The sequence below is a fragment of the Astatotilapia calliptera genome, chromosome 20 (genome assembly GCF_900246225.1).
Source record: "Astatotilapia calliptera chromosome 20, fAstCal1.2, whole genome shotgun sequence".
Lineage (NCBI taxonomy): Eukaryota > Metazoa > Chordata > Actinopteri > Cichliformes > Cichlidae > Astatotilapia > Astatotilapia calliptera.
The window spans coordinates 22,650,693-22,676,072 of NC_039321.1; the positions used below are offsets into that span (position 1 = coordinate 22,650,693).

At 38.8% G+C, this 25,380-nt stretch overlaps 1 protein-coding gene across 3 annotated transcripts in view; it reads left to right on the forward strand.

Annotated features, from left to right (window-relative positions):
- The first annotated feature begins 1,293 nt into the window (after positions 1–1,293).
- Positions 1,294–25,380, forward strand: part of LOC113013452 (helicase ARIP4-like) — a 54,372-nt gene continuing 30,285 nt past the window's right edge. The window contains exon 1 of one of the 3 annotated variants that reach the window (XM_026154354.1): positions 1,294–1,470. In XM_026154354.1, the coding sequence (XP_026010139.1) occupies positions 1,362–1,470 (109 nt within the window). In that variant the 5' untranslated portion in view covers positions 1,294–1,361. Of the gene's footprint in view, positions 1,471–20,681; positions 21,684–25,380 lie in introns of those variants that run through there. The other 2 variants (XM_026154355.1, XM_026154357.1) reach the window with 2 other exon arrangements.

Below are 25,380 nucleotides of genomic sequence, written 5' to 3' on the forward strand. Positions count from 1 at the left end.
TTTCATAATATTGCTCAAGATTTCTGCAGTAAGGATCATATCTGTGGCAGTGAAACTTTACATAGGGGTTAAATATTCTTGTTTGTAGCAGAATTATATTGATATACCGGTAAAACAAAAAAAGGGGAAAAAAGAGAGCAAAACTTTGCTTTTACTGATCCACGCCGGGTAATGAAAGGCACATCTGCTCTGTGATCCTGTGAGCAGCGTTGGTGTAATTTTTCTCCCGCTCCTACAGAGAGATAAAGAGAGCTCTTTATGTCTCTCTTTGTGGCTTTTTCTCACTGGCTTTGTCTGTCTGCACTGTAGTTCTTTCTTTCATTTGCAGGTCAAGATCCTTATAATGTCTCTCTTAAAAAGCTCACATCCTGTCTTCTTAGAAAATTTAAATCCATGTTCTCATTGCCTGATTTTAAGATAACATTGTATTTTTCCACACCTTCTCTTTCAAGGCTACATGATTATGACCAAAATGATTATCACGATTATTTAGTTGTTTCAGACATTTACATTTTTTTTGTCTGTCTTTCTTTTAACTTAGTGTTCATCCAGACTGCAAACTTGGATGTAACGGCTGTGATTGGCACGTAGTCGAGGATTTAGGGAGCGCTTGATTTGCGTCTGTTTTGCATCCTATCAACGAAGCATGCATTTTCAGTATCGCTCGATCATAAATTAAAATTTGATGAATTGAGCAGCCTTACTCTCTTATCGTTCAGCATTTTTTTAGTATTTGAGCCCCTTACCTGCCTTTCCTGGACGTAGCTAAAAGGGTTTAAACAGTGGGGCACTAGTTTTTTATATTTATTTATTTATTGGGCTGACATGAAATAAGCTGTATTTTCTGCAGACATTTTTATTTATTACAACATGATTATTCTAGAAGAATGGAAGATATCTCGAAATCTTCTGATCAGTAGCCAGGAGCTGTTTTTTGCCTGACCAGAGAATAAAAATGACCAAGTTACATCCCATATTTTGGAAAACTCTGAGATTGTGTGACAGATTTTACCCTTTATATGTGTTTTTAAGCACCAGATGAAAACTGGACTGATACAAAGTCAGGTAGGGCATTTAAAGGATTTAACTACCTGCTGATTACAGAGCTAAATAATCTCTTATCTAATGGTTTATTAGTACTGTGTAATGTGTGTGTGTCTGTACATATCATCCCTTACATCTTCCTTTTCAAACTGTGCTGAGAGGCACAAGGAGCAAAGAGCCATCACTTTCTGTTCCTTAAAAACTGTGTTCTGTCAGTTTGTGTGTGTGTGTGTTTATAGTTGTTTATTGTGTGTTTTCTATATTTCAGGTGTAGATTTGCTGGCCATGCTGAGGTAGCAGCGGCCTTTTAGGTCAGGATGTCTGATGATGAAATCGAGTGGTTCAATGGGAAGGAGAGAGAGATCTGCTACATCAGTGATGCGGACGAAGACAATTATCGAGACGATGAAGATGAGGGTCAGCTGGGTGAGTCACGTTAGTGAATGAAGACCATCTCACCTGCCTGTGTTTTGTTGCATCTTATACAAAGATGCAAGTGAGTCGGGCTCAGGATCAATGGGTTATTTCAATTTGAATAAACCAAAATTATCCTCTGAATTTATAAATGACAAGTACAAAAAGCCGTTTTACCAAAAATGAGTAAAGTGAAAAAAAAGAAATGTGTGTGGACTGAGGAACTTTGATAAAAGAAAGCATTTTGCTTTTATTCCTTACTGATCAAGAATTAAGAGCACATTACAAACGACTGCAGATTCTTCAGTAAATTTCACAGATTTTTTTTTTCTGGGTAAAATAATTCAGTTTATATTTAATAAAACTAAAAGACTGTTTGTCAAAGCAATAAACCTCAAGTTTTTACAGTTTTCAGTCTGAATGGCCACGCCTGTAATTGAAGGTCCTTTAAGTTTAAAAAGTTGAGTTACCCAAAAAAAGCAACAAAAAACAAGCCCCAGGGCAGTTATTATGAAGCCCTAAAGTAGCTTTAAAGAGTAATCTGTAGCTATAAACATGATTTATTATGTAACATAGGAGCATTGTAACAGAGGAGTCTAGTGGGATTGACTCACTTTTGGAGCCAGGCTCAAGTGGCCTCATCTTTCAGAGCCGTCTGAATCTACATGATTGTGAAAGTCACCTATAAATATAATGACTTGCAGTTTTTAACAGAATCTAACGACGATGCCGCCTCAAACAGAGTTTGTGGGTGGGCAGAGAAAAGTTTAATTCTCTCTTTTGTTATTCAAGTCTACATCTGACACAAATGACAGCAGCTACTTTCTCTGCTTTGTCATCTAACTCACATGTAAACAGACACATTTTCGCAGAAGCCACCAAATAACTGAAGTGACCCAGCAGCTTTATTCTCTGTATGTGACCAGACCGGCTCTCCTCAGCAGCCTCTGCTGTTCTGTCCTCCCTCAGGAAACAAACCAAACTCTCATCTCCACCTCTTCTCTTATTTCTTCTTTTGCCAGTATGTGTTACATAACCTGGTGAATCATCTATTAGCTCTATTAAATGCAGAGGTGTGTGTGTGTGTGTTTTGTGTGTAGGAGGCATGATTTAAACTTTGATTGGATAACTTCAGTGACATCACAAAGGGCAAAGTTACAGTTTTTTACAGACGCTAGGACACATTTCTCAATACTTAGGTCACGTTTGCAAAACTCCTCACACAGTGAGCACAACAGAAGTCTATGTGGGCTAAACTGAGGACCAGTTATCATTGTTTTGGCACAAAATGCATTCAATGACTACATCTCTCAAATTTCATGAATTATCTTCTCACTCAGACACAACAACTGCCAAAAATCTTTGTACGTACAGGACATTTTGCATGTGCTTACATACTGTTTTCAAAACTGTTAAACTTATGGCCAAAACAATAACACAATGCAAAACTTGAAAAGACAGCAAAATTCAACAGCAATATTTTATTGAAACATATTTTAAATCTAAAAATGCAGTTTAACCAGCCACAGCTGATTCTCATTGTAGATGAACATCTACACAGGTGTTACTCCTTCAATTTTTCAACTCCTTCAATTCTGGCATGCCAGCAGATTCTTTCCTAGGTGTATTACCCTAGATGACATAAGATGTGATGTGGATGAGAACCTGTGGCCAAATGGAGAAGACCGAGTAGATTAGCATTACTATTGTATGTGTATCAGTGGATGGTGTGTATACAAATTCTTGTATTTTGGGATTACTTAGTGCAAAAAAATAAAAATACATAAACAAATATTAACGAATTCTGCATGATGTCTGATTCATTCCAGTAACATATATTGAAATTATAAACAGAGATGTGTCCTTGTTTTACACAAGAAAACACTGTGTAATGCTACATGTTGTTAGTGTTTTTCAGGTCATTGTTTTGTGGGTGACAAAGTGTGTTTGTCGGCTGTCAACCTTTGCTAGTGTTCTGGAAGAATGAGTTTATTTGAGACCTGAATGAAGTGTTTTGGTAGTTGTAGTGCATTTTGAATGTGAAATAAACTGCTTTGCCAAGCTGACGGTCAGTTAGGAGGATTGTGTGAAGAGTTTTGCAAAAGTGACCTAAGTATTGAGAAATGTGTCCTAGCGTCTGTAAAAAACTGTAATGTTTTTTCCCTGCAGTATTTACATGTTTTAGGATTTCTACCGAAATCTAAAAACTCATTGTTCACTGATGTGACGTCTTAATTTGTTGTTGTAAAAGCAAAGACAAAGAATGGGAGATTAACTGAAGGAATCACAGTGTCCTTGAATTTTAATTCTTCGTTTTCCTTTTTTCTCTAATGTGCTTGTGTGTGTGTGTGTGTGTGTGTGTGTGTGTGTGTGTGTGTGTGTGTGTGTGTGTGTGTGTGTGTGTGTGTGTGTCATTAGAGGATGCGCCTGGGCTTGACTTTGATTTTTGTGGGGACTTACCTTTGAGTTTATGGTTAGGACTTGGGTTTAGGTTAAGGATGAGATTAGGGAAGGGATCATGTAAATGTGTGTGGTTGACTCCTTTTGTCTCAGTTTCATTTTTATTTACCATCCAACCATAATGACTGTATAGTTGAGCATACTCAAAGCTAACCAAGTACCCACTGTGTGTGTACACAAACACTACACTACAGGTCTCCTTCCTTGTCTTGTGAGTGCCTTTGCTCTTTGTTTTTTTTTTTTTGCCTTCTTTGGTTTCTGACCAAAGACGGCAGGTTTTTTTGTTTTGTTTTTTGCAGCGAACCCGGAGCCTTTTCGAAACGATGACACATTTTAGATATGTGATGCAGTCATGTGACCAATTAAACTAAGATAGCGGAGGGCATTATACAGCACTTGTTTTGTTTGCTCTCAATTTTGACAGCCCTATTAAAGATTAATATCAGTCTGTACAAGCTCCAGATAGCTTTTCTTCAAATTCAACTTTGTACTTTTGTGTTACTTGGAGCAACAACTCCACCTCAGTGTTAGTCCATTTAAAAAACTCGGTGCTTTTCCTCAACATTTTGTCGGAAAGTAAATAAACGGCTGACAGAAATGAGGCAGGCCGAATCTTCTTGCATTTTACGCATGTGCAGTACTGGAACGTGAGCATTTTCAGCCATTTCAATGTGGACGCACAACTCTGTGAAAACAACTGAAAACAATAGTGTGGACGCAGAGCGTTTTCAGATGAAAACGCCATTTTCAAATTTATTCGGGCTAGTGTGGACGTAGACTAAGACAGCTGGGATAGCCTCCGCGACCCTGACAAGAATAAGCAGAAGAGAACTGAATGTGAAATAGATGCAGCGATTTTTTGAAACGTGCAAGTGTCATGTAAATACAGTATATACGGCAAAAGCAAAGTTTGTACAATTCTAATGAGCTTGAAGATCAATATTTGTATGACTAACTGCAGCACAGCCTGAACTCTCTTAGGCAGCTTTCTTGTCATTTCTTTCAGGAATAGGTCTCCAGGTTTCTTGAAGGACATTCAAAGCTCTTCTTTGAATGTTTCTGCCTTTTGTTCTGTTCTCTGTCACACACTGTTTCAGTAGTGTTTAGTCCTGGGCTCCGGGGAGCTAATCCAAATTTTCACATTTGGATTCATCATTCCATTAGACCTGTTTTTAAGGACAGGGCTGTCAGTTACTGTTCATCTCTTCATCATATACCATGTTTTTGGCTCTTTAGAAATAACCTTGTTGGTTAAAAAATGCTATTTTGTGCCTGTCATACTGGCCTTTTACCTATATTCAACTAAAGTACACTTTTGTAACAGGCTGCTAGCCACAAGTCCCTAAGGGGTACAGGTTAAAACTGGTTTTCAAATTTTTTTGTTGTGTAGACACAACACCGGTTTATCTGATGAGTTCAGTGACTTTTTTATGCTTGAATGATTCATAGGTCAGTCTTAAGTGGCTTTAAAAAAAACAAACAAAAAATAAGATTCCTCTGAAAATGGTCATGTACAAGGACTGGACCTAAAATGAGTGAAAAAGCAGCCAGTGTTGAAAGTAGAGATGGACCGATCCGATATTACGTATTGGTATCGGTCCGATACTGACCTAAATTACTGGATCGGATATCGGAGAAAAATAAAAAATGTAATCCGATCCATTAAATATCACGAAAGCACCTCACAAAACTTGCAACACGCCGTAACTCACCTCAGAATGTTAGCACGTCGGAGCAGTATGCATCACGTGATAGAGCGGCTGTGGCATGCGGGACCTGTCGGTGGTCTGGATAGCATTTGGAGCTTCGCTAGCAACCCGGCATTTCATCTCCGACAAAGTTATCCCGAGAGAAGTAAAGCAAGTGTGTAAGTCCATCTCTGAATGTTTGTAAAGCATTCCTGCGTTAAGCTTAACAAGTGACTGCCTCTCCTGCTGCTAATCATGAAACTGCTTAACGATCAGCTGATCGGCTTTTCTGTCGCGAGTCCGTGTCTCTAGTTTGCTTTTGGCCCACTTTGCACCAGAAAGAGGAAACCAGCGGCTGAACAACAGCAGCACGTTTAAGCTTGATCAGCTATTGTTAGAATGTATTTAATATTACTTTCTACTCGAGGATCTTTTTCTACGTAGCTGACGCTGGTAACTGTGCAGGGGCGGATCTAGCAAAGTTTAGCCAGGGGGGCCGATAGGACATTAACAGGGAAAAGGGGGCACAAAGACATACTTTTCTTTCTTATTCTCATTTAAAATGTCTAGCTTTTAATAAATAATTATCTGACACCCAAAGTTTTAATTTGATGTAAAATGAATAGAAGTCAATTACTGTATATAGTAACTATTAAGTCTAATATATATACCCTAGTAAGCTATAGTACTTTTTCCTTTGGGAAGGTACCATCTGTGCAGTCTGCAATTTTGTTGAAGAAAGATGTTGAATCTATTTAATATTTCTTGAAAAATAATTTATTTCTGTGCATTTTTTTTCACACTGCATCAAATTAAGGTTGATTACGTCGATTAAGCATCATGAGGTGGAGTGTGAGGGGTGGTTCCCTATTTTTTATTTATTTATTTTTGTTGTTGCTGGGAGTTGGAACCCTATTAGTTAGGTTGCTTAATATTTATGCTAAGTACTCTTTAAAATACCAGAATAGGGAGGATGGTGTAGGTTTAAGTTTATTAGATTGATCAGTATTGCTGAACTATGAAATATTTTTTTTGCATACAGGTATAACAGAATAGCTTTAGTGTAGTTGTTGTTTTAAACTTGAGTATGAACTTATACAAAATGCAGCAAGATATTTAAAAAACAGTTTTGTTGATTAAAAAACACTATATCGGATTCATATCGGTATCGGCAGATATCCAAATTTATGATATCGGTATCGGTATCGGACATAAAAAAAGTGGTATCGTGCCATCTCTAGTTGAAAGAAAAACATTGAAAGCCTGGAGAAGTGTGGCTCAAGACCACTTCAAAAATAACAAAGTCGAGTTCCTTGGAAGCAAAATATAAATTAATGAAGGGGCGTCTCAAGACTCACTCGTACTGTGCAAAATCTTCCGTAACATTTGTTGAATTCTTACATTTTGTCAATTTAGAACAAAAGCTAGCATCTGTTTAAAAAAACAAAAACAAAAAAACCCCCAAAGTGATCATGTCATATTTTTTATGCCTTTTTTGTCATCTTTAAAAGTTTAGAAATGATCTTTCTTGATTTAAGCAGAGTGAGAATTAGACCTCTGTCATATCTGTATCCTACAAAACTGGACTTTCTTGAACACCCACTTTGCTAACATGAGACTGTTTGGATTGATATTACGTTGGCTGTGAGCACACGGAATGCCTTAAAATAGGTGTTTAAAATTATTCGTTCAATAATAATAATAATAATAATAATAATAATAATAATAATAATAATAATAATAATAATCAATTGCATTTATATAGCGCTTTTCGGGGCCCTCAAAGCACTTTACATTTCCACTATTCATTCACTCTCACATTCACACACTGGTGGAGGCAAGCTACAGTTGTAGCCACAGCTGCCCTGGGACAGACTGACAGAAGCGAAGCTGCCATATCGCGCCATCGGCCCCTCTGGCCATCACCAGTAGGCGGTAGGTGAAGTGTCTTGCCCACGGACACAACGACGGAGACTGTCCAAGCAGGGGCTCAAACCGGCAACCTTCCGGTTACAAGACGAACACCCAACTCTTTGAGTCACGATCGCCCTTTTCCTTAGTGTAAGAAGCTTTATGGGAGCTTCATATCCACATACTGGTTAATTCAGGTGGTTAGTTTAGTTTAGCTTAGTACATTACACCTAGTTGTTGCTGTTAACTAAAAAGCAATTTCTCTCGCCAACCAATTTTGTGAATTTTGTTTTTAAAAAACAGCCATTTAAATATTTGTTGTGCTTTGTTGTTGTGTATTTATATGCTAAGTGAAAATGAAGCTACCAGTTACACAGTTTATAGCAGTGTATCAGTATTCACATCTTACACTCAAGCAGAAAGTAAATGAGCCTATTAATTTTTCCTTTTTTTGTTCTTTTCCTCCAAAAGCCTGAAGCACCATTCAACAAGATTCTTGCTGTTGCTTAACAACAGCAAGCTTGGGTCAGTTAAACTACACTTAAGTCTCAGCCGCAGCTCTGCTCAGTCTAAATGAGTGAGTAAGTAAGTGTGAGTAAGTAAAGAAGATGTTATATGTAGTTGGCTCTGTTTACAAATGTAACGTTTATTCCGGTGGTCAGTGGGGAAATTCCTTTTTGGCGTGTAGTGGTGAGTACTGTATCTCTGCAGGTCTTCAGCTCTTTTAATAATTCCTTGAATGGCCATATCTATCTTGTGGAATCAGAGATCTGGGAGTGGGTAGAAGCGCATCGTGCTCGAAGTTTGCAGCCTGTGGAGACCTTTTTGGGCTTCTCATCACTGTGAGTCAGTGTTGGATAACCCTGTAATGTGACAGATTGCTTGTTATGTTTGGGCCTGAGCAGCAGCAGAGAACTAAAACACACACACACACACACACACACACACACACACACACACACACACACACACACACACACACACACACACACACACACACACACACACACACAGAGGCTGTACATGTTGTCCTAATTACATCAGAACTCTGTTAGACTCTGTAATGGCAGCTCTGCAGTAATATGGACTCTGAAAGAGTGTCTGTGTTTGTGAGGCAGAGGGCAATGATGATGGACACTTAATCATCCACCAAAGGAGGTTCAGGTCTTTGCGCGTCCCTGCTTGGTCAGGTTTATAAAACATTTTACCACAACAGTTGTGCAACACTTTGTATAACTGACCCAGCATATCAGCAAAATTGGCAGACGCCGAAGGCGACAGAACTGGCTTTGTGAGGTTACCTTAGGAGGTCCTGATGGGTGAAAACAAGTTTGTTTGGAGTTTGTAAGCTGTAGCTGAATGTACAAGACTTTCTTTTTATACTCTTGAAAGCATGTGCTCAACAGGTCACCATGACTCTCCTTAACATAGGTGACTTGTTTTCAAGTTGGAGTTGTATGTACATGTATGTTGTAGGTTAGGATGGACAATGTTCATGTAGCTGAAAATCTTTTGTTACCTTTTAGTGTATTATCTATCTCCTGCCTAAAAAAGTGTCTTCTTTTAGTCGTGCGATATCGGATCGGCACCTCAGATCGGTCCAATCCCGACTCTAATGGATGTGTGGCGTGTTTGCAGCTGATGTAATCCAGTTCTTTCTTGGTTCGGGCTATCGACCCACAGGAGAACTGTCTGATGGAGAAGACACATTTCCATGTTTATCTTCCCCACTTTGCAAGTCTATTTTGCTCCTGTGACATCGTCACCCCCCCTGCTGCTTCCTGCGTCTGTCCCATAGTTACCATAACAACTGTCACCAGGACGCCGGCCCCCTCATAGTTGTGACAGTTTACTCCTCCAGGTTTGACATCCCCTTTTTTCCTCCTGTTCTTCTTCTTCCTCCCCTGTTTTCTCCTATTCACACTCTTATCTTTATGCTTTTGTCTCTTCTCTTCAACTAATTAGTGTAACTTTGTCCTCCTTATAGCTTTATGTTTTTAATCCTTGCATACACTAATAATTTAATTATTAGTTCTAAAGCATGTAAAAGAAAATCTACTTTCAACCAGCTGCTATAAAGTTTCTCCATTCATGTGACTGGTTCAGCACACACTGAGCAAACACTGAACAAAGAAAGGGATGACAGAGTGGGTGTGAGTTTAATAAACACGTCACAGGACTATTAAACAGAAAATATGTCAATACCGATGTACAGATGGAGTGTAGAATTAATCGGCAAAACTTGTCGTTGTTGTTATTGATCACAGAAATGATTCATTCTTGATATATTTTTAGGTGAAATTCACTGTTGAGCTACTCTGTGCAACTTAGTGAAAAATCTCTGATGTACATGAATTTTTTTTTTAACTTTTAATTTGCTTTTTTGACTGCATGAACTGATGAATAATGTGTCTTCTTTCTGGAGAAGTTTGGGTTGTTATGGTGATCACATCACTGGTACCACATAAAACACACATACAGTTGGGATATTACACTTTCAGCGTGGTATTTTTAAAAAAGTGTCATTTGGAGTCATTACATGAGTTTAAATGCCCATGAAAATAACTATTTGTGCTTTAATTTAGCAGTTTTTATTCTAGTATGCTTCCCCTATGTAAAAGTGAAGTGAAATTTATTTTGGTCAACAACAACAACACAGATTATCATTTTACATAAAAGTACTCAATCAAAAGTACACACATAATAATTTAAATATATACCGTAGTTTTCGGGTCATAAGCCGCTACTTTTTTCCCACACTGTGAACACTGCGGCTTATACTGACGTGCGGCTAATGCATTTTTTTTTTCATGCGGCCAAAAACATTTTGCCTGGTAACAGCAGACCAATAAAATTGGTAAGTAGTATATATACGGTATATATTTTTTACCGGTTGTTAAGAGACGTTGTAATGTTGTTTGTGCACTGTTCCGTAAAAAAACCATAAGCAACGTAATTTGTGTGTTACTGATACATACATACATACATACTACACTGTTCGAGGAAAAGAAGCATTTGCAGTATGTATTTTTGTATGTTACCATAACGTTTATGTTGCCATGTTTATGTTACCTTACGGATTAAATTAAACGTTAAAAATCCTCACGTGTAATATTTCTGTGTAAATATCTCATATTACGAGTGAAACGCATACGGCTTAAAATCCAGTGCGGCCTGTACAAGTACAAAATTGATTTTCTTTCTAAAATTAGAGCATGCGGCTTTTAATCAGGTGCGCTCTGTAGTCCGGGAATTACGGTAATTTATTGTAAAAAATAAATATTGCTTGAGAGAGATGGAAAGTCAGTTTTCATAGCATACCAAAGAGAGGCAGATGGGGAGAGAGGCTGTTGTTAATAGGCAGGTATATAACGACATTTCAGTATTTGTTTCGGTGGAAACATGTTTGGTAGAGACAACAAGCAAAAGTCTCTTCAGATTTTCTTTTTTAAAGCTTCAGAACAGCCTCTGGGTCAAGATTGGATATTAACACAAATGAATGAACAAGACTGGTTTAAAGCAGTATTGTATTTGCAGGTTTTTACGTGCTGGATTTGTGATAATTAGACCTTTTCTTCTGGCCACTGTGATAGTTTCACTAGTTACATTTTCAGGTCACTCGAAGGTAGGGCTGCTCGATTATGGCAAAAATGATAATCACGATTATTTTCACTGAAATTGAGATCTCGATTATTTGACGATATTTATTTAACAATAACAATGTATTGAATAATGACTTTAAAGATTGTCAAAAAATAATATAAAATAGTGTGCAAATACTGATAACAGTGCAAAGCTTTTTTTACCTCTCTTTTCAACCAACGGTAGTCACTCTCCTCTCCAAATAACTTCTGCTTAGCTTTCCGAGCTTCCCTTGGGTCCTCTTAATTGTTGTGACACGTGTTCAAAATGCAGAGAGGTGCGCTCGATTTGCCACACGGAGCAGCGCGAGAGTAAAGCATGAGGGAGGTGCTAATAATCGGCTCAGTCATTTTTAATGATCGTTGAAAGCCCAGATCATAATCTAGATTAAAATTTGATTAATTGAGCAGCCCTACTCGAAGGTTCGTCTCATTTACTTGAGCCCTACCAATTTCTATATTTCTATAGCCGCAGCTCACAGTGTAGTCACACAAAGAAGGGAAGACTGAAAAGTTTGGTCACAGAGATCCTATGATATGGATTTTATGATTTAAAAAAATGAAGTGACAAAAGATGTCACTATCATATCAATCTATCTATATTTTTATAAAACCCTGTTTATAGGCGTAAGCACGATTTGTATAGCACCAGCATAAAATCTTTTATGTAAAATCCATAAATATAGTTTTGAAAAGCACTTTTAATCAGTGCAATTCTTTCATTACTACCTTTTGGGTAAAATGCTTAGGCTGTTAAAAACAGGGCTTAATGAAGAAAAAGGAAGCATGCTGACCTAGAAAACTAGGAATATATGCACATGAAAACCCAAGAAAGAGAAGAGAAGAAGGTTAAAAAAAAGTATCTACAGAGGCCATTCTTCAAAAAGTGACATTGAGAAATGGACCTGGGGAGGTGGGACCACTATTCTAAAATAAAATCACCATCTTCAGCAGCATGGCGCTGCAGGGATACCTGTTCTGGGTCAGGGTGTGTGTGTGTGTACGCGCGCGCACGCACGTCCGCTCATGTGTTTTTTGAGTCTGTGTGTGAACAGATTGCGGTGTGTGCGCTGCATGTTGTTAGCTCTGTTGGCAGTTCTGATGAAGCTGTCATGAGGTTTAGTCACATCTTTCATAAGACTTGCACACACACACCAGAGAGCAGGGGAGTAATAGTCTGTTAATTAGCCTGTTGCTCCCCTGCATGTGTGTAGGCGTTGCTAAGCAGAGCACGCTCCCCGTCGCTGTAGTTCAAACTGAAGAAAAAGAGGTAAACGTGTTTCTTTGCGGCGATTGTTGCAGACACCTGGTGGTTTAATCGGCTACCTGATGCAACACATTGCCTGTTTTTTTTTGCCCACGCTAGATAAGTTACGCATCAGGTAGCTTTTTTTGTAAGATGGACTGTGACTGTAGGTTTTCATTTCCAACGTCCGGAGAGAAAAACAATGGTACAGAGGGGAAAAAACAGCTTACAATACGGGCAGCTTTGGCTAAATCATGAGTCTAACATGCTATACTGGAAATCAGAGAATCATCACAAAGCTCAAATTAAGATTTTTAGCCTCATTTTATTTTATGTTATTAAACCAATATCAGCTTGCTAGCTTGCCTGGTCAGCATGATGTTATCATATGTCACATCTGTTGACTCTATTCAAGGTTATACACCTATTTAAATGAAACTAGCTGTCACAAAGCTGATGATACATGCAAAAAAGATCATTACTAACATGTCTGGTTCTTTGTAACTGCAGTTATTTTTTTAATTGTCACATTCAGGTAGCATCCTATACAGTGGTGTTGAGGCTACTCACCATTACACTATTACAGTACAATTATTCTTTCAAACTGGTGGATCATCCCCTTTTAAAGATGTTAGATGTTCATTTTGCAGCATTAGCAAAGCAATAACAATAAATCACTGGTTACATAAAGTTGCTTGTATATAAATACATGCATTTCCCTCTGTAGTTGAGTAAACTGTAATACAGGGCTTGGATTTTGTTGAAACTAAACCATGATTAAATTATGTTGTAGGATTAAAAGTAAGTAGTTGAAACAAACATTTGTCAGCGAGAGAATGAGCACAATATCTGCAGGAGGAGAAAGGGGGGGGGGAATGAAATTACATTTCATAACATCAAGTGTGTGTGTGTGTGTGTGTGTGTGTGTGTGTGTGTGTGTGTGTGTGTGTGTGTGTGTGTGTGTGTGTGTGTGTGTTTGTGAGACCTGATTAAGGACAGTACAGAATGAAGTGTAGGAGGTGATACAGTAACACCAGCTGGTCTACATACTGACACACCAGACTGCCAGATCCGTGTGTGTGTGTGTGTGTGTGTGTGTGTGTGTGTGTGTGTGTGTGTGTGTGTGTGTGTGTGTGTGTCAAAGAGAGAAACAGACTTTGTGCGTGAGCAGACTTGAGATCAGATAACAGACTGGCTTGATGTCAAACTGATTATAAGTTACAATAGCTCATTAGCAAAACCACCTGCATGTTTGTTTTGAATTACGTGTTAGCTGTGGTCCCCGAGCTGCTATAATCTGAATGCATGTTCAGAAAAACTCATCCCTTTTTAGTCAAGAGTGCAGAATCCAAAGATTGGAGACTGATATCAGGGGTTCATGTATCTTCTAATCAGAGATGGGCAGTAACGCGTTACTGTAATCCGATTACTTTTTTCAAGTAACGAGTAAAGTAAGGGATTACTATTGCAAAAACGGTAATTAGATTATGGTGACTTTCACGTAGGAACGCTGCGTTACTGCGTTACTAAAACCGTGATTTTTTTTGCGAGAATGTCTCATGACAGTGACGTAAGCGAGTGCGACGTTCGTGACAACAGCTGTCTGCAGATCAACAGTGGATAATATATCGAGTGCAGGAGAGAGTATGAGCGTGCAGCGTTTAAAGCGTGGAAGTACTGACCTTACTTTAAGTTTGATTCCATAAAAAGTGACAAAAACATTAGCGTCCATTGTGCGTGGGAAGAAAACTTCTTTTTCCAGCGAAAAAACCCCCTAAACTTCCAAGCAAGCACCGAGTGCGCTACCACGTAATGGGAAACTCACAGAGAAATTCTTCCACTGACCGCCGCGGCACACCTGCACCAGGGTTAACCTCCGCCTACCCTGCTCCTGCTTTACAGGTGAAAATAGAGCAAAAGGGTCTGAGCGCTGAGTCTTTGACTTTATTTATTTTCTGCTGTGTTTTACTTGCATCTATTTGAAAGAGTGAGTGTAAACACACAAAAAAACAATTATTTTATGTGCTGGAATGTGCAGAAAATGGGTTTAAATATTAAACAAATTTCTTCCAGTCAGAGAATGTTGCATATAATTAAATTTTTGCTTGATGCATAAAGTTAAAAGATTAAAACTAATAAAACAAGTTTTAAAAAGAGACTTTTCCATTTGATTACATTTTGTATGATGGATTATGCAGAAAAAGTAGAATTGGGCTGAAAGATCTATCGCTTTATCACCTATTCAGGTTGTAAATCGTGTTTTTAAAAAGTAACTAAGTAACTAAGTAATTAATTACTTTTGAAAATAAGTAATTAGTAAAGTAACGGGATTACTTTTTGGGGGAAGTAATCAGTAATTAGTTACTTAGTTAAGGGGCGACCGTGGCTCAGGGGGTTGGGAAGCGTATCTGTAACCGGAAGGTCGCCGGTTCGATCCCTGGGCTCTCTGTCCTGGTTGTTGTGTCCTTGGGCAAGACACTTTACCCTACTGGTGATGGCCAGAGGGGCCGATGGCGCGATATGGCAGCCTCGCCTCTGTCAGTCTGCCCCAGGGCAGCTGTGGCTACAACTGTAGCTGCCTCCACCAGTGTGTGAGAGTGAATGAATAGTGGCATTGTAAAGCGCTTTGGGTGCCTTGAAAAGCATTATATAAATCCAATCCATTATTATCATTACTTCTTTCAAGTAACTTGACCAACACTGCTCGTAATAAAGAAAAAGTAACAAAGAAATAACAAACCATATATTTCTGACAATTTATGTTCAAGGTCCTGAAATTAGACATTTAAGAAAAAAAACCCCATCATGGCTTTTTGCTGCTCTAAAATCTTAATTTTGCCCTAAATTTCCAGTTCAAAATGGTTTCTCTGTGAAGTCAAAGCTTTGTTGTGCTGAGATGTGGGTTTCAACTAAACTAACCTTTTTAAACTCAGGCTATTCAAGGAGAGATGGCAGGCAGGTCACGGCTTTCAGGCAGTAAACACATGCTGGAAATCTCTTCTGTAATTGGGCTTTCTGGTCGTGGTTCAAGTCTGACTAATAAATTATAAGGATGTTGAATAAATCCATCTGTGCCAAAGTTAGTCTTTGCATTAGTAAGAAGACTGATTTGACTTGATAGCATTTACAGCACATAATAAAAATGTGGACTTTGTTGTGTAATTGCAGCTATTGCTCGACACCCAGCGTTAGTAGAGCTGGCATATCAAAGAATGAGATGAGAAGGCATTGGACAGCGAGAAAGAGGGGAATCAGATTTCCATCAAGATCTTGTACTGATGATGGAAGAGTTTGTCAGCTGTGTAAAGTCTTCTCCAGAAGGTCTCTAAATTCTAAATGTGTTGATGGACATGATGTCTGGTATGACATGCCCCGAACACCTCTCCCAGGAGGCATCCTAATCAGATGCCCAAACCACCTCAGCTTTCTTTTTTCGATGTGGAAGATCAGCAGCCCTCCAAAATTTCCACTGATGGAAAAAACCTGGGTGTATTGAATGACCAGCTTTTTCCTGAATGAAAAAGCAGGGAAGCAAAAATCCATTGATGGAAAAACCTGCTCATTCAGTATATTCAAGATGTCAGCTGACCTCATTTTTTGGGCACATAACATTACAAAAGCTTGACCTCACCAACTGAAGCTAACCCAGAAACAAAACACTGCTCTCGCAGGCTTGTAGGCTGGGCAGTAGGAATGATGGGTGCCTCAGGCCACATTAAGTTTTCCCTTTGCCACTGACTCCTATCTTTATGCTCCTTATCAAAGTGAAGCTGTTTTTCGGATTAGCCTCCCTGATAAGCGGTTTTCTGAAGGCTACACAGCTGTTTGGTACCAATCTCTTCACATTGTGTGTGGAAATGCTTCTACTTTCACTATTAAACATAGGCATAAATTCTACTGCTGATTATTTACAATTTATTTTATATCTTATTAGTATTGATATATTATTTACGATTATATATCTCCGATCATGATCATTCAGATCGAATGATCTGAAAGATGGTTGTTCACTGCTATCCTTCCAGGTTTTAATAATATATTGGACAGTCCCAATTTTCGAAGTTACAGCAATCTCAATCGTTGTTTACTTTGCTTAATCTAGACCGATTATTTCTAAAACAGAGTAACATGTCGTGTGCAACCACAGGAAACGTCTTCCGTATCAACTTCATCAGTAAGGGTTAAATAACAAGGTGCCAGCTGAAACTTTAAATAATCACATATTCAGTGTAAGGCTTTTACCTAATTTAGTTACATCCAGGTGTGACTTTTTTTTTTTGCCTGATATATCTTTGGATTTAATAATTTTCACACATATCTAAACCATGTAATGTCTCACTTATTTACAAAATTGGAAATAAGCTGTCATGGCTTCATCAAAGATGAGGATTTCCTGGTGTTTTTACATTATAAATGACCAGAGTGCCATAAGAGGGCAATTTAGGAATTTAGGAAGTCTTGGTTAAATTAAAAGAAAGACCAAAATGAAATGTCTTTGTAACTTTTTAGGCCGGCACGTGTTTTCAGAACCACTCCAGTGTGTTTTTGCATTGATTCTACATGTCTCCCTTGTTTGGTGGGAGATGATGGTGATAAGAGTTTTTTTTCTTGTCCTTTCGAAACAACAGCTGACAAAACAGTCTAAGCACCAGGTCCCTTTGGTCCCTGTTCAAAGTTCCTCCAATCTTTTTAAGCTGATGTGAATTCATTCATCGTTAGATAAATTGAGTAGTTCCCGTGTGGCTACTGAACTATTCTTGTTTTACCAAGTATCATTTTAATGAATTAACAAATTTCATATTTTAATTTTAAAGTCTGAACCAAACCAGATCTAATCCTTGAGTGTAACATAGCCTAAACAGCCCCTTGGAGGAGGTAATCAGAATCAGAATCAGAATACTTTATTCATCCCGAGAGAAATGATGGAGAATTAATCGTTCTTTTATATTCCTCAGCAGGATTGATCCCTCTAGTCACAGGTCCTTCTCTCCAACCTTAAAGAGTCCACTACGCTCAAAAATTAAAGTTCATAGACATGCTGCATAACCGTGTCTAAAGGCAAAAGTGTAAATTGCCGCAATTAAAAGAAGTGCAATCACAGCCTCTTCATGGCTATGTCTAACTGCTCTGATTTCACCCCAGGATTCTGATTTGAAGTGTGGTTATTCTTGAGCCAAACTTGAGATCTTTAGTTTAGTTTTTCTTTTTTATGTTTTGGGTTTTTTTGCACTATGATGTTTCAAATATATGCAAAGGCTTTTGGGCACATCATGTGTTTCAACATATTTTTTTAACTAAATTCTTTGTGACATGTCTAACAGCACAGTTCTTGTGTCAAATTTTAGCTTTTTTTTTTTTTTAGATCATCTCATCCACTTATGGGTGATGATAATGAAAGGATATGCATTGCAATATCTTTTCATGTCATGTATCTGTGGCAACTTTGTACAAAGGAAAGGTTTAGCCAGTTTATCAGTGTTTGGCTCAATAATAAAAAGCCATTTCCGACTTGAATCTATTTGTTGTTAGTTGACCATAGTCTACCAATAGCATCATCAGGTCTCTGAAATGGCCCAAACCAAGTTTGTTGTTCAAATAAATGTTTATATTAATCTGCCAATCAAGTCACAGAAACCTTTACGGTTTGCTAGGTTGTTAACGTCAGGGCTACTTTACGACCAATGTAGCCAACCATTTTGCAGCAGCATGACACCACACCACACCAATTAGAATAGAATAAAAAGCCTTTATTTTGTCAACGTACGTGTGGACAAACAAAAATAATGTCATAGTCTTTAGCAATATTTTACAATGTCCTGAGTGGTGAGAGTGCAGATCTAGAGTTCAGTACTTTGATGTCATTGTGATAGAAGCTTTTCTGTAATGTGAAGGTGTGGAGTGCCAGGTTCCTGTTGGAGCACCTTTATGACAGTTTACAGTCTTTATCCCTGTAGGCAGACTCATTTCCTTTGTGTATTAATCTTGTGGTGTCAACTGAAAACACAATGACTAAGTTGATTTTGTCGGTTGGTTGGCTGCGATTAGAGAAGTGGGCCTAGGGTGCATCCCTGAGGAGCACCTGTGCTATATGTCAGAGTAGGGAAGTGATGGGTCCCCAGTCTAGCAGACTGTGGTCAGATGTGTTAAGAAGTCACTGTTGCAACCTCTGGTGGGCCTGTGGCTTCTGAAGAAGATTCTGTCTGCTGTGATCTTCGTCTCATGCTAATTAGCTTTTGTTGCAACATGATGTCTGCTTCTCAGATATGTTGACTGGTTCTTAAAAGGAACCAAAATAGAACTGACTTTGCTCCAACTCTGAATAACAGGTAAATGGGAGACACTGATTACATTGAAAGTTTAGGTACTGCAGGCTGTGCTGATTACATCAGTAAAGCAGATAAGTGGATATCTCTACATGGCTAGCAATCATATGCATATGAGCCTGCATATGCACCTGCCTCATAAGCCATTTTCACACAAGACCTTTTGGCAGTCTCAGGGCTGGACATTTTTTCACACATTTTCCTTTCTGTAATATAACTCAGAGTAGGAAACGGTTCACTTCAGGCACACTCCCACTACTGGAAATACTCCATGTGGCTTAGAAAAGGTGAGTTTTCAGAACAGAGCATGCAGGAACTACACATGATGCACATATGCGAGCAGTAAATGGAGGAAATTATTTGTTGCACCATTCTCAGATGACATCACACAGATTTGCTACTAGGTCAACTGAAACTAAACTAAAACTAGGGTAAAGAAACATTTAAATTAACCAAAATAAAATAAAATAAAATAAAATAGAGTTTTGAAAATAGCTACTCCAGAACATATTGTGTACTCGCAAAATAAATGAAGTAAAAAATCATCTCGCTTATGTGATCTACCTTTAAAAAATGCTGTGATTATTTTAAGACCCATTCTGAGCTTTTGAAAAATTTGTCTCTATCAAATGTCCTAATGAAGCCGACAGAAGAAGAAGAAAGACTAGCTAACGCCTGATTAGACTTCAACGGGCATTTTCTTTCTTGAATCCACCTCGGTTGGTTGACGCACACAAGAGTTTTGACTTTCAGCATGTGTATAAAAATGGTGATAGAGCAGTGTTTATGCAAAAAAAAAATCGGTGTGGATATAGACGTCAAATGCATGCAGTTATCTTCTTTGTTGACTCTGAGACTCTAATCTTTTAACAGCTATAATCTTCCCCTGTTAGCAGAAGCTTGTGATTTCTCTCAATCTTTCTTAAACTTGGTGCTGTTTACTGTGCAACAACGCTGTCTCCAGACTTTGCACTGAACACACATGCATTTAGTGTGAGACTATAATTGGATTTAAAAAGGCTGCTTTTCTTCTTCTGTTATGTAAAATGGGTCATGCAGTGTAACATTATGGCATAACAAGGTGGTTGATATATTTATTTATTTATTTATTTATTTATTTATTTATTGTTAAAAGCGTTTAGAATATATCCTCCAGTCTAATTTCCTGCTGATCAAACTACTCGGGAATAAAAAAAAAAAAGATTATCTGCCAATCTGCTTTCATGATCGACATAAATACAACGCCTTAAATGGTTCATGACATCAATCCAACGTATATCATTCGATTTTCCAAACACACAAAGGATCTCAGTTTTTCATCTAGCTCCTGGCCAAACAGAATATGAAGATGGAAAACAGCGAGGCACAAATGCCTCTCTCTCTCCTCCCTCTGTTGGTCAATCTGGATTATGTAAACAGGGAAGTGCAAGCTCGGGTAGATACCGTAACTGTGGTAGTGTGGCAAAGGTGACCGTGTGCGAGCGCGAGCGTACTCGTTTGTTCCCAGGCAGTCCTGGCTTCACGTTCCAGCTGTCACTACCTGCTCTTTCTCTCCTCCCCCACCTCGCTATTTCCAATTCTGCTGCCCCTCCCCCCCAGACTTCCTTACAATGTGGGTTAGTATGTGTAACCATGTGACTGGGCTATGACCTTTCACCTTATGTGTGTGTGATCTGTGAAGGGTAATCCCACACGACCTCTTCCCTTTCTTTTCATCACGCTCTTCCACTTTTCTTGTCCTTTAATTACACATCTAGCCATTTTCTATTCCATCCCTTCTTTCTTGTCCTCCACCCTGTCAGGCTTGTGTTTTTCTTCCCCCACCTCCATGGTTCTTACTTCTCTCCACAGTTCGTCTCATCTGCACTGACAGTGTTTGCATTTATGTGTCACTGAAATTTACCATTTGTTGCAGTTGCGGTGTTTACGATGTGTTTATTAGTGTTAATGATGTGCGATGCTGCCCCGAGGAGCCAAAAAAAAAGAATTTTCCAAACAGAAAGTTGTACCACATGACTTTATTCATCTCCTTGTTTCAGCTTTGCATCTTGCAGCCATAGTTTGACTCCAGCATCACCCTCTCTATCGGTTCATATTGATCGCCTCCCCTCTCTGTCCACAATCATAAATCAGGCTGAAGTGGATTTGTGATTATATGTTACCGTTTTAGCTTGTCAGATCTGTATTTACACATTTATTACTACTAAACTAGGCGCCAGTCTATCCCAACCAATAAACTAATTCATATTCGATCGTATAAAATGTGTGCTTTTTGGACACCGAGAGAGATCCTCCAATCTAATGTTTCTGACATCAGTTTTGAAGGATTTCATTTTCATTGGGGCAAAACAGAATCAGCACATTAAAAACTGCCATAAACTATCAGATCGTTCACTCCTCCTCTTCCCCCTTTCCCGATCTCTCATCCTCTTCTTTTCCTCTCATCTTCTCCTCTCTGTCCATCTCTTCCTGGTTGAACCCCATTACCCTTGTTACCTAAGGCAGCTTTCCTTGAGTGGGTGTGTCCTGCTGACATCACACACTGGCTCCTGTGTCGGTTGGCTGGGGGAGGGGAGAAGCAGAGAGAGGCGGGAGGAGGTAGACCGGAAAAGCTGCGCAGTGGCGTTGCGGGGGTGTTTCTACGTACGGCGGTCAGGGGCAGTTTTCAACGACTCATTGTTTTGTAATTGTCCCGATGGTCTTCTGTCCTCAGTGGAGCGCCGGTAAAGCTGCGCGACGAGGCTAGGTGTTGGGTGACTCACACACGCGCGCGCACACATAGACAGACACCTACACACACTTTGACACGCTCGGTTCAGACAGAACAGAGGAAGTGTGTAAACTGTATGAAGAAGGAGCACACACACAGATTGGAATAAGTTTCTGAGAGTGATAAGGAGGAGGCATGAATCTCTCACCAGACTAGGATACAGAAAGTTGCAGCCACATGACATGGGTGAGTAGCTGAAACCTTTTGACTGACTGGTTCAGTGTGAGATTCCTTCTACCGCTTTCTCTCTCTGGTCTCGTCCCCACACGTGTGTTTTGTTCTGTAATCTCTCAGTCAGCCCAGTAATATCTCCTGCTCTGTCTTTTTATCAGTACGAATGCAGACACATTCTATCATACTGACCTATATGTGGTGCCGTGCCAAGTCTTTAGCTGGGCTGTTGAGGCAGAGCAGAGCTCAGAGGTTTCATAAGGCATGTTATGAAATAGACACAGGGGTTGTCCTTGTTCCTGTTCCTGCCCCCCAAAAAAGTATCTTTGCCTCAAGTTTCAAGGACTTCTGTGTCATTTTATTTATGTAAGACTTTCTTCTTGTTTCTGATTCACTTTTTTTTTTCTTGAGGTTGATGTAAAAGTGTCTCGTCCCAAATCAGTTTTTGTAAAGTATAAGTAGCTTCCAGTCTTTGGGGTAATAGAATAGAATTCAGCTTTATTGTCATTGCACATGCACAGGTGCAGGGCAACGAAATGCAGTTTGCATCCATCCAGAAGTGCTTTAGTGATATAGATATATTACAATATATATTAGCAATAATATAGATATGTAAGTAGGGCTGGGCCATATCATACGGTTCACGGTAATACCGGTATAATTTTGGGCAACGATAGAAAAATGAAATATCGCGATAGAATATGGGTAAAACGCGCATGCGCAGCGCCTTTGTTTTCATACGCACATGTCGGAAAAAGCATGGCGGCGAAAGCAAATCGTTGAATGAAACGCAACTTCAGTGGTGTGGAACTGGTTTAGCTTTCGTCCGTCAGATACACAACAAAGCACTATTTTTGGTAGAGCATGCTAGCGGGCCGTCGTTATTACCGTGTTTTTTGGAAAATACGGCACACTTAAAATCAATCCTTTGTCAAGCACCCTTGGCCACTGTACTAGTGTATTTCCATTGTGGGGGTGTTTACTGTAGGGGGGAGGAGACCAGAGGTTATAACTGTAACTGTTGTGTGGAGTTCTAGAGATCAGCCTTTAGAATAGGACTGCAGTGTGCTGATCTCCAGATGCATCTGTAAGAATAATGGGTAATAAAAGGATTGTGTAAAACATGGAAACATCTCAGCGTGATCTCTACCAGGACCAAAAGAATCGCAGAGACCGGCGTTGTCTCAACAATTGTCAGCAAGGAATTTGCATTTGCACTGTTAAATTTTTATATAACTTTAATTCACATAAAACAGCTGCTTGTTTAAGTGAAAATACATTGATGTTTTGTTTTGTTTTTTTGCACTAATAAAGTTGTGGAGTTGTAAAGTATTTTGTCCAGTGTCAGTTATATCGTCAGTTATATCGTTATCACAAATTTTCAAATGTATATCGTGATAAATATTTTTGGTCATATCGCCCTGCTCTAGTAATAAGCCATCTAATCCAGGATGAAGGGCTTCCTGTAAGTTTTTATAACAGTGTTCCCTCAGGTCTGTTAAAAAAATGTAACAAATTGGATTCATTAGCTGTAGAAAGGGTTAGGGTTAGGGTTAGGGTGTTAGGGGTTAGGGGTTAGTAGAGTAAACATTTGCTTGTTTACTCTACTCCATATGAATAGATATGAGTTTGCCACTCAGTGATTTCAACAGTGTTTCAGATCCACAAATAAACTTCTCATATGTTTCAGTGTGCGTTTAAAAATGCGTGGAAGGTAAAACGACACATTTCGAAGGCGTTCTATTACTGAGGTCACTCTTAGTATAACAGTAAACAATCGGTTTTAAGTATTGGACTGTCTTTATAAAATACGTGTGATATAATGTGTAACAGTTTTGAGTTTCTTAGCAGAAACCGCATATAAAGTAATAATGACGATCTTATAACACATGTAAGGGTTCTGATGGATGATGTGAGCTTTGATCTTATTTTGAAGGCGTTTCAGAGATGCTCACTCATGCAGAGGCATTCCTCTACGCTCTCTATTCTGTCACACACACACACAGTGGGGTCACCACGGAATCCCGACTCTGTCACTTGTCCAGCACTTAAAACAATCTCACGTGGGAGCGGGGAGATGCCTTTGAACGGGTGTTGTTTTTGTGTGGAACTGTGTGAAGTTAATGGTTCACTAAAGTATTTATTTAGTCTTCAGTGGCTTCAGATCTGTTATAAACAGGTGGGATTTCCAAAACTTTAGCACAGATTTAAAAAGAACTGTTGATTATTTGAATTTATTGACTGAATACTATTAGAATATTCAGTCAGTGAAGTTAATTTCACTAATTTCCATGTTTCCTTCAATATACTACAGCAGCGGTCCCCAACCCCCGGGCCTCGGACCGGTACCGGTCCGTGAGTCGTTTGGTACCGGGCCGCGAGAGTTGAAATGTATAGTTTTCAGGGTTTTTATCGGTTTTCAGCGTTATTTTGTTATCGTTTTTATCGTTTACTTGGTTTTCCTGGGTCTTTGCACGTGTGTTATGAATAAATCTTCTTTTTTTCGGTACCGGTACTAGTTTTATTTTATTGTATTTATCCGTGACACCTTAAAGGCCGGTCCGTGAAAATATTGTTGGGCATAAACCGGTCCGTGGTGCAAAAAAGGTTGGGGACCGCTGTACTACAGCATCAGTCAGCGCTTAGTATATAAATAGGTGTATTTTGATGGTACACATTAAAAATAGAGCGCAATGAAAATAAACATATTCTCTTATAAATTTGCAGCAGTTTACTTCAGCATTGCTCTCTCACCTTATTTTGAAACACCTTTATTGTGCATTGCCTCGATATTTTTTATGTCCAATCATATCTCTCCATGATGTATTCCTCAAGATCGGGGATGTCAATCATAAGGCTTGGATGCCAGAATCCAATCCAGCCCATTGGATTCTTTTGGAAAATGAAGGAGGGCATATTTTTACTTTTTAGTGTATTTTAATAAGTTTTGCACCTTATGGGGGATAAAGACCTCCCCACTGACTGTTCATACTATACAAAAAGTAATTAAGTAATAGATAAACAATTAAATAGTTAGTTAGTTGCTGTGCTTTCTATATTGACTTTAGAATTTATTTATTTTTAACAAGGAGTCAAAAAAAATTGACATTTTCTATGAATTAACGGAAACTTTCTGTTTTCTAACTACAGGATCACGTGAGTGACCAGGATACAGGATATTGTTCTGTAAATTTAAACATTTATTTCTTACAATTTAAGCCCAAAGAGTCATGCTGACAGATTTCTGTTATTTACTACAACAGCTTTTTTTTGTCGTGTGGAAAAACTGAGACGCATTGTTGAAATTGCATTATTTCTTATATTATGATATTTCAGGGGATTAAATGTGTAAACTTCTTTTCACTGACAGACACTGGTTTTTCACCAGTCTGCCCCACTTAGGATCAAACTAAGCTATGAGTTTGTGACCCACAAAGTAAACTGATATAGAATTAGAGATCAGTAAAATTAGACTGATCTCGAGGGATCTGTTTAGTGCAGGAAAGCCAAATGATGCATCAGAACGTCTCCTTTATGTGAGTGCACCTTGGGCCTTGAAGTGCGGTAAAAGTTATAATGGCCATTATCACTCACTAGGTGTTTAAAGTTTGAGAGTCTGTGAAAGTCACTTTGTTGTAATGCGTGTTAATCCTCTGACGTGTGGTTGTGTGTACATGTATAATTTGATCTTTGAGGCAACAACTTTTACAAG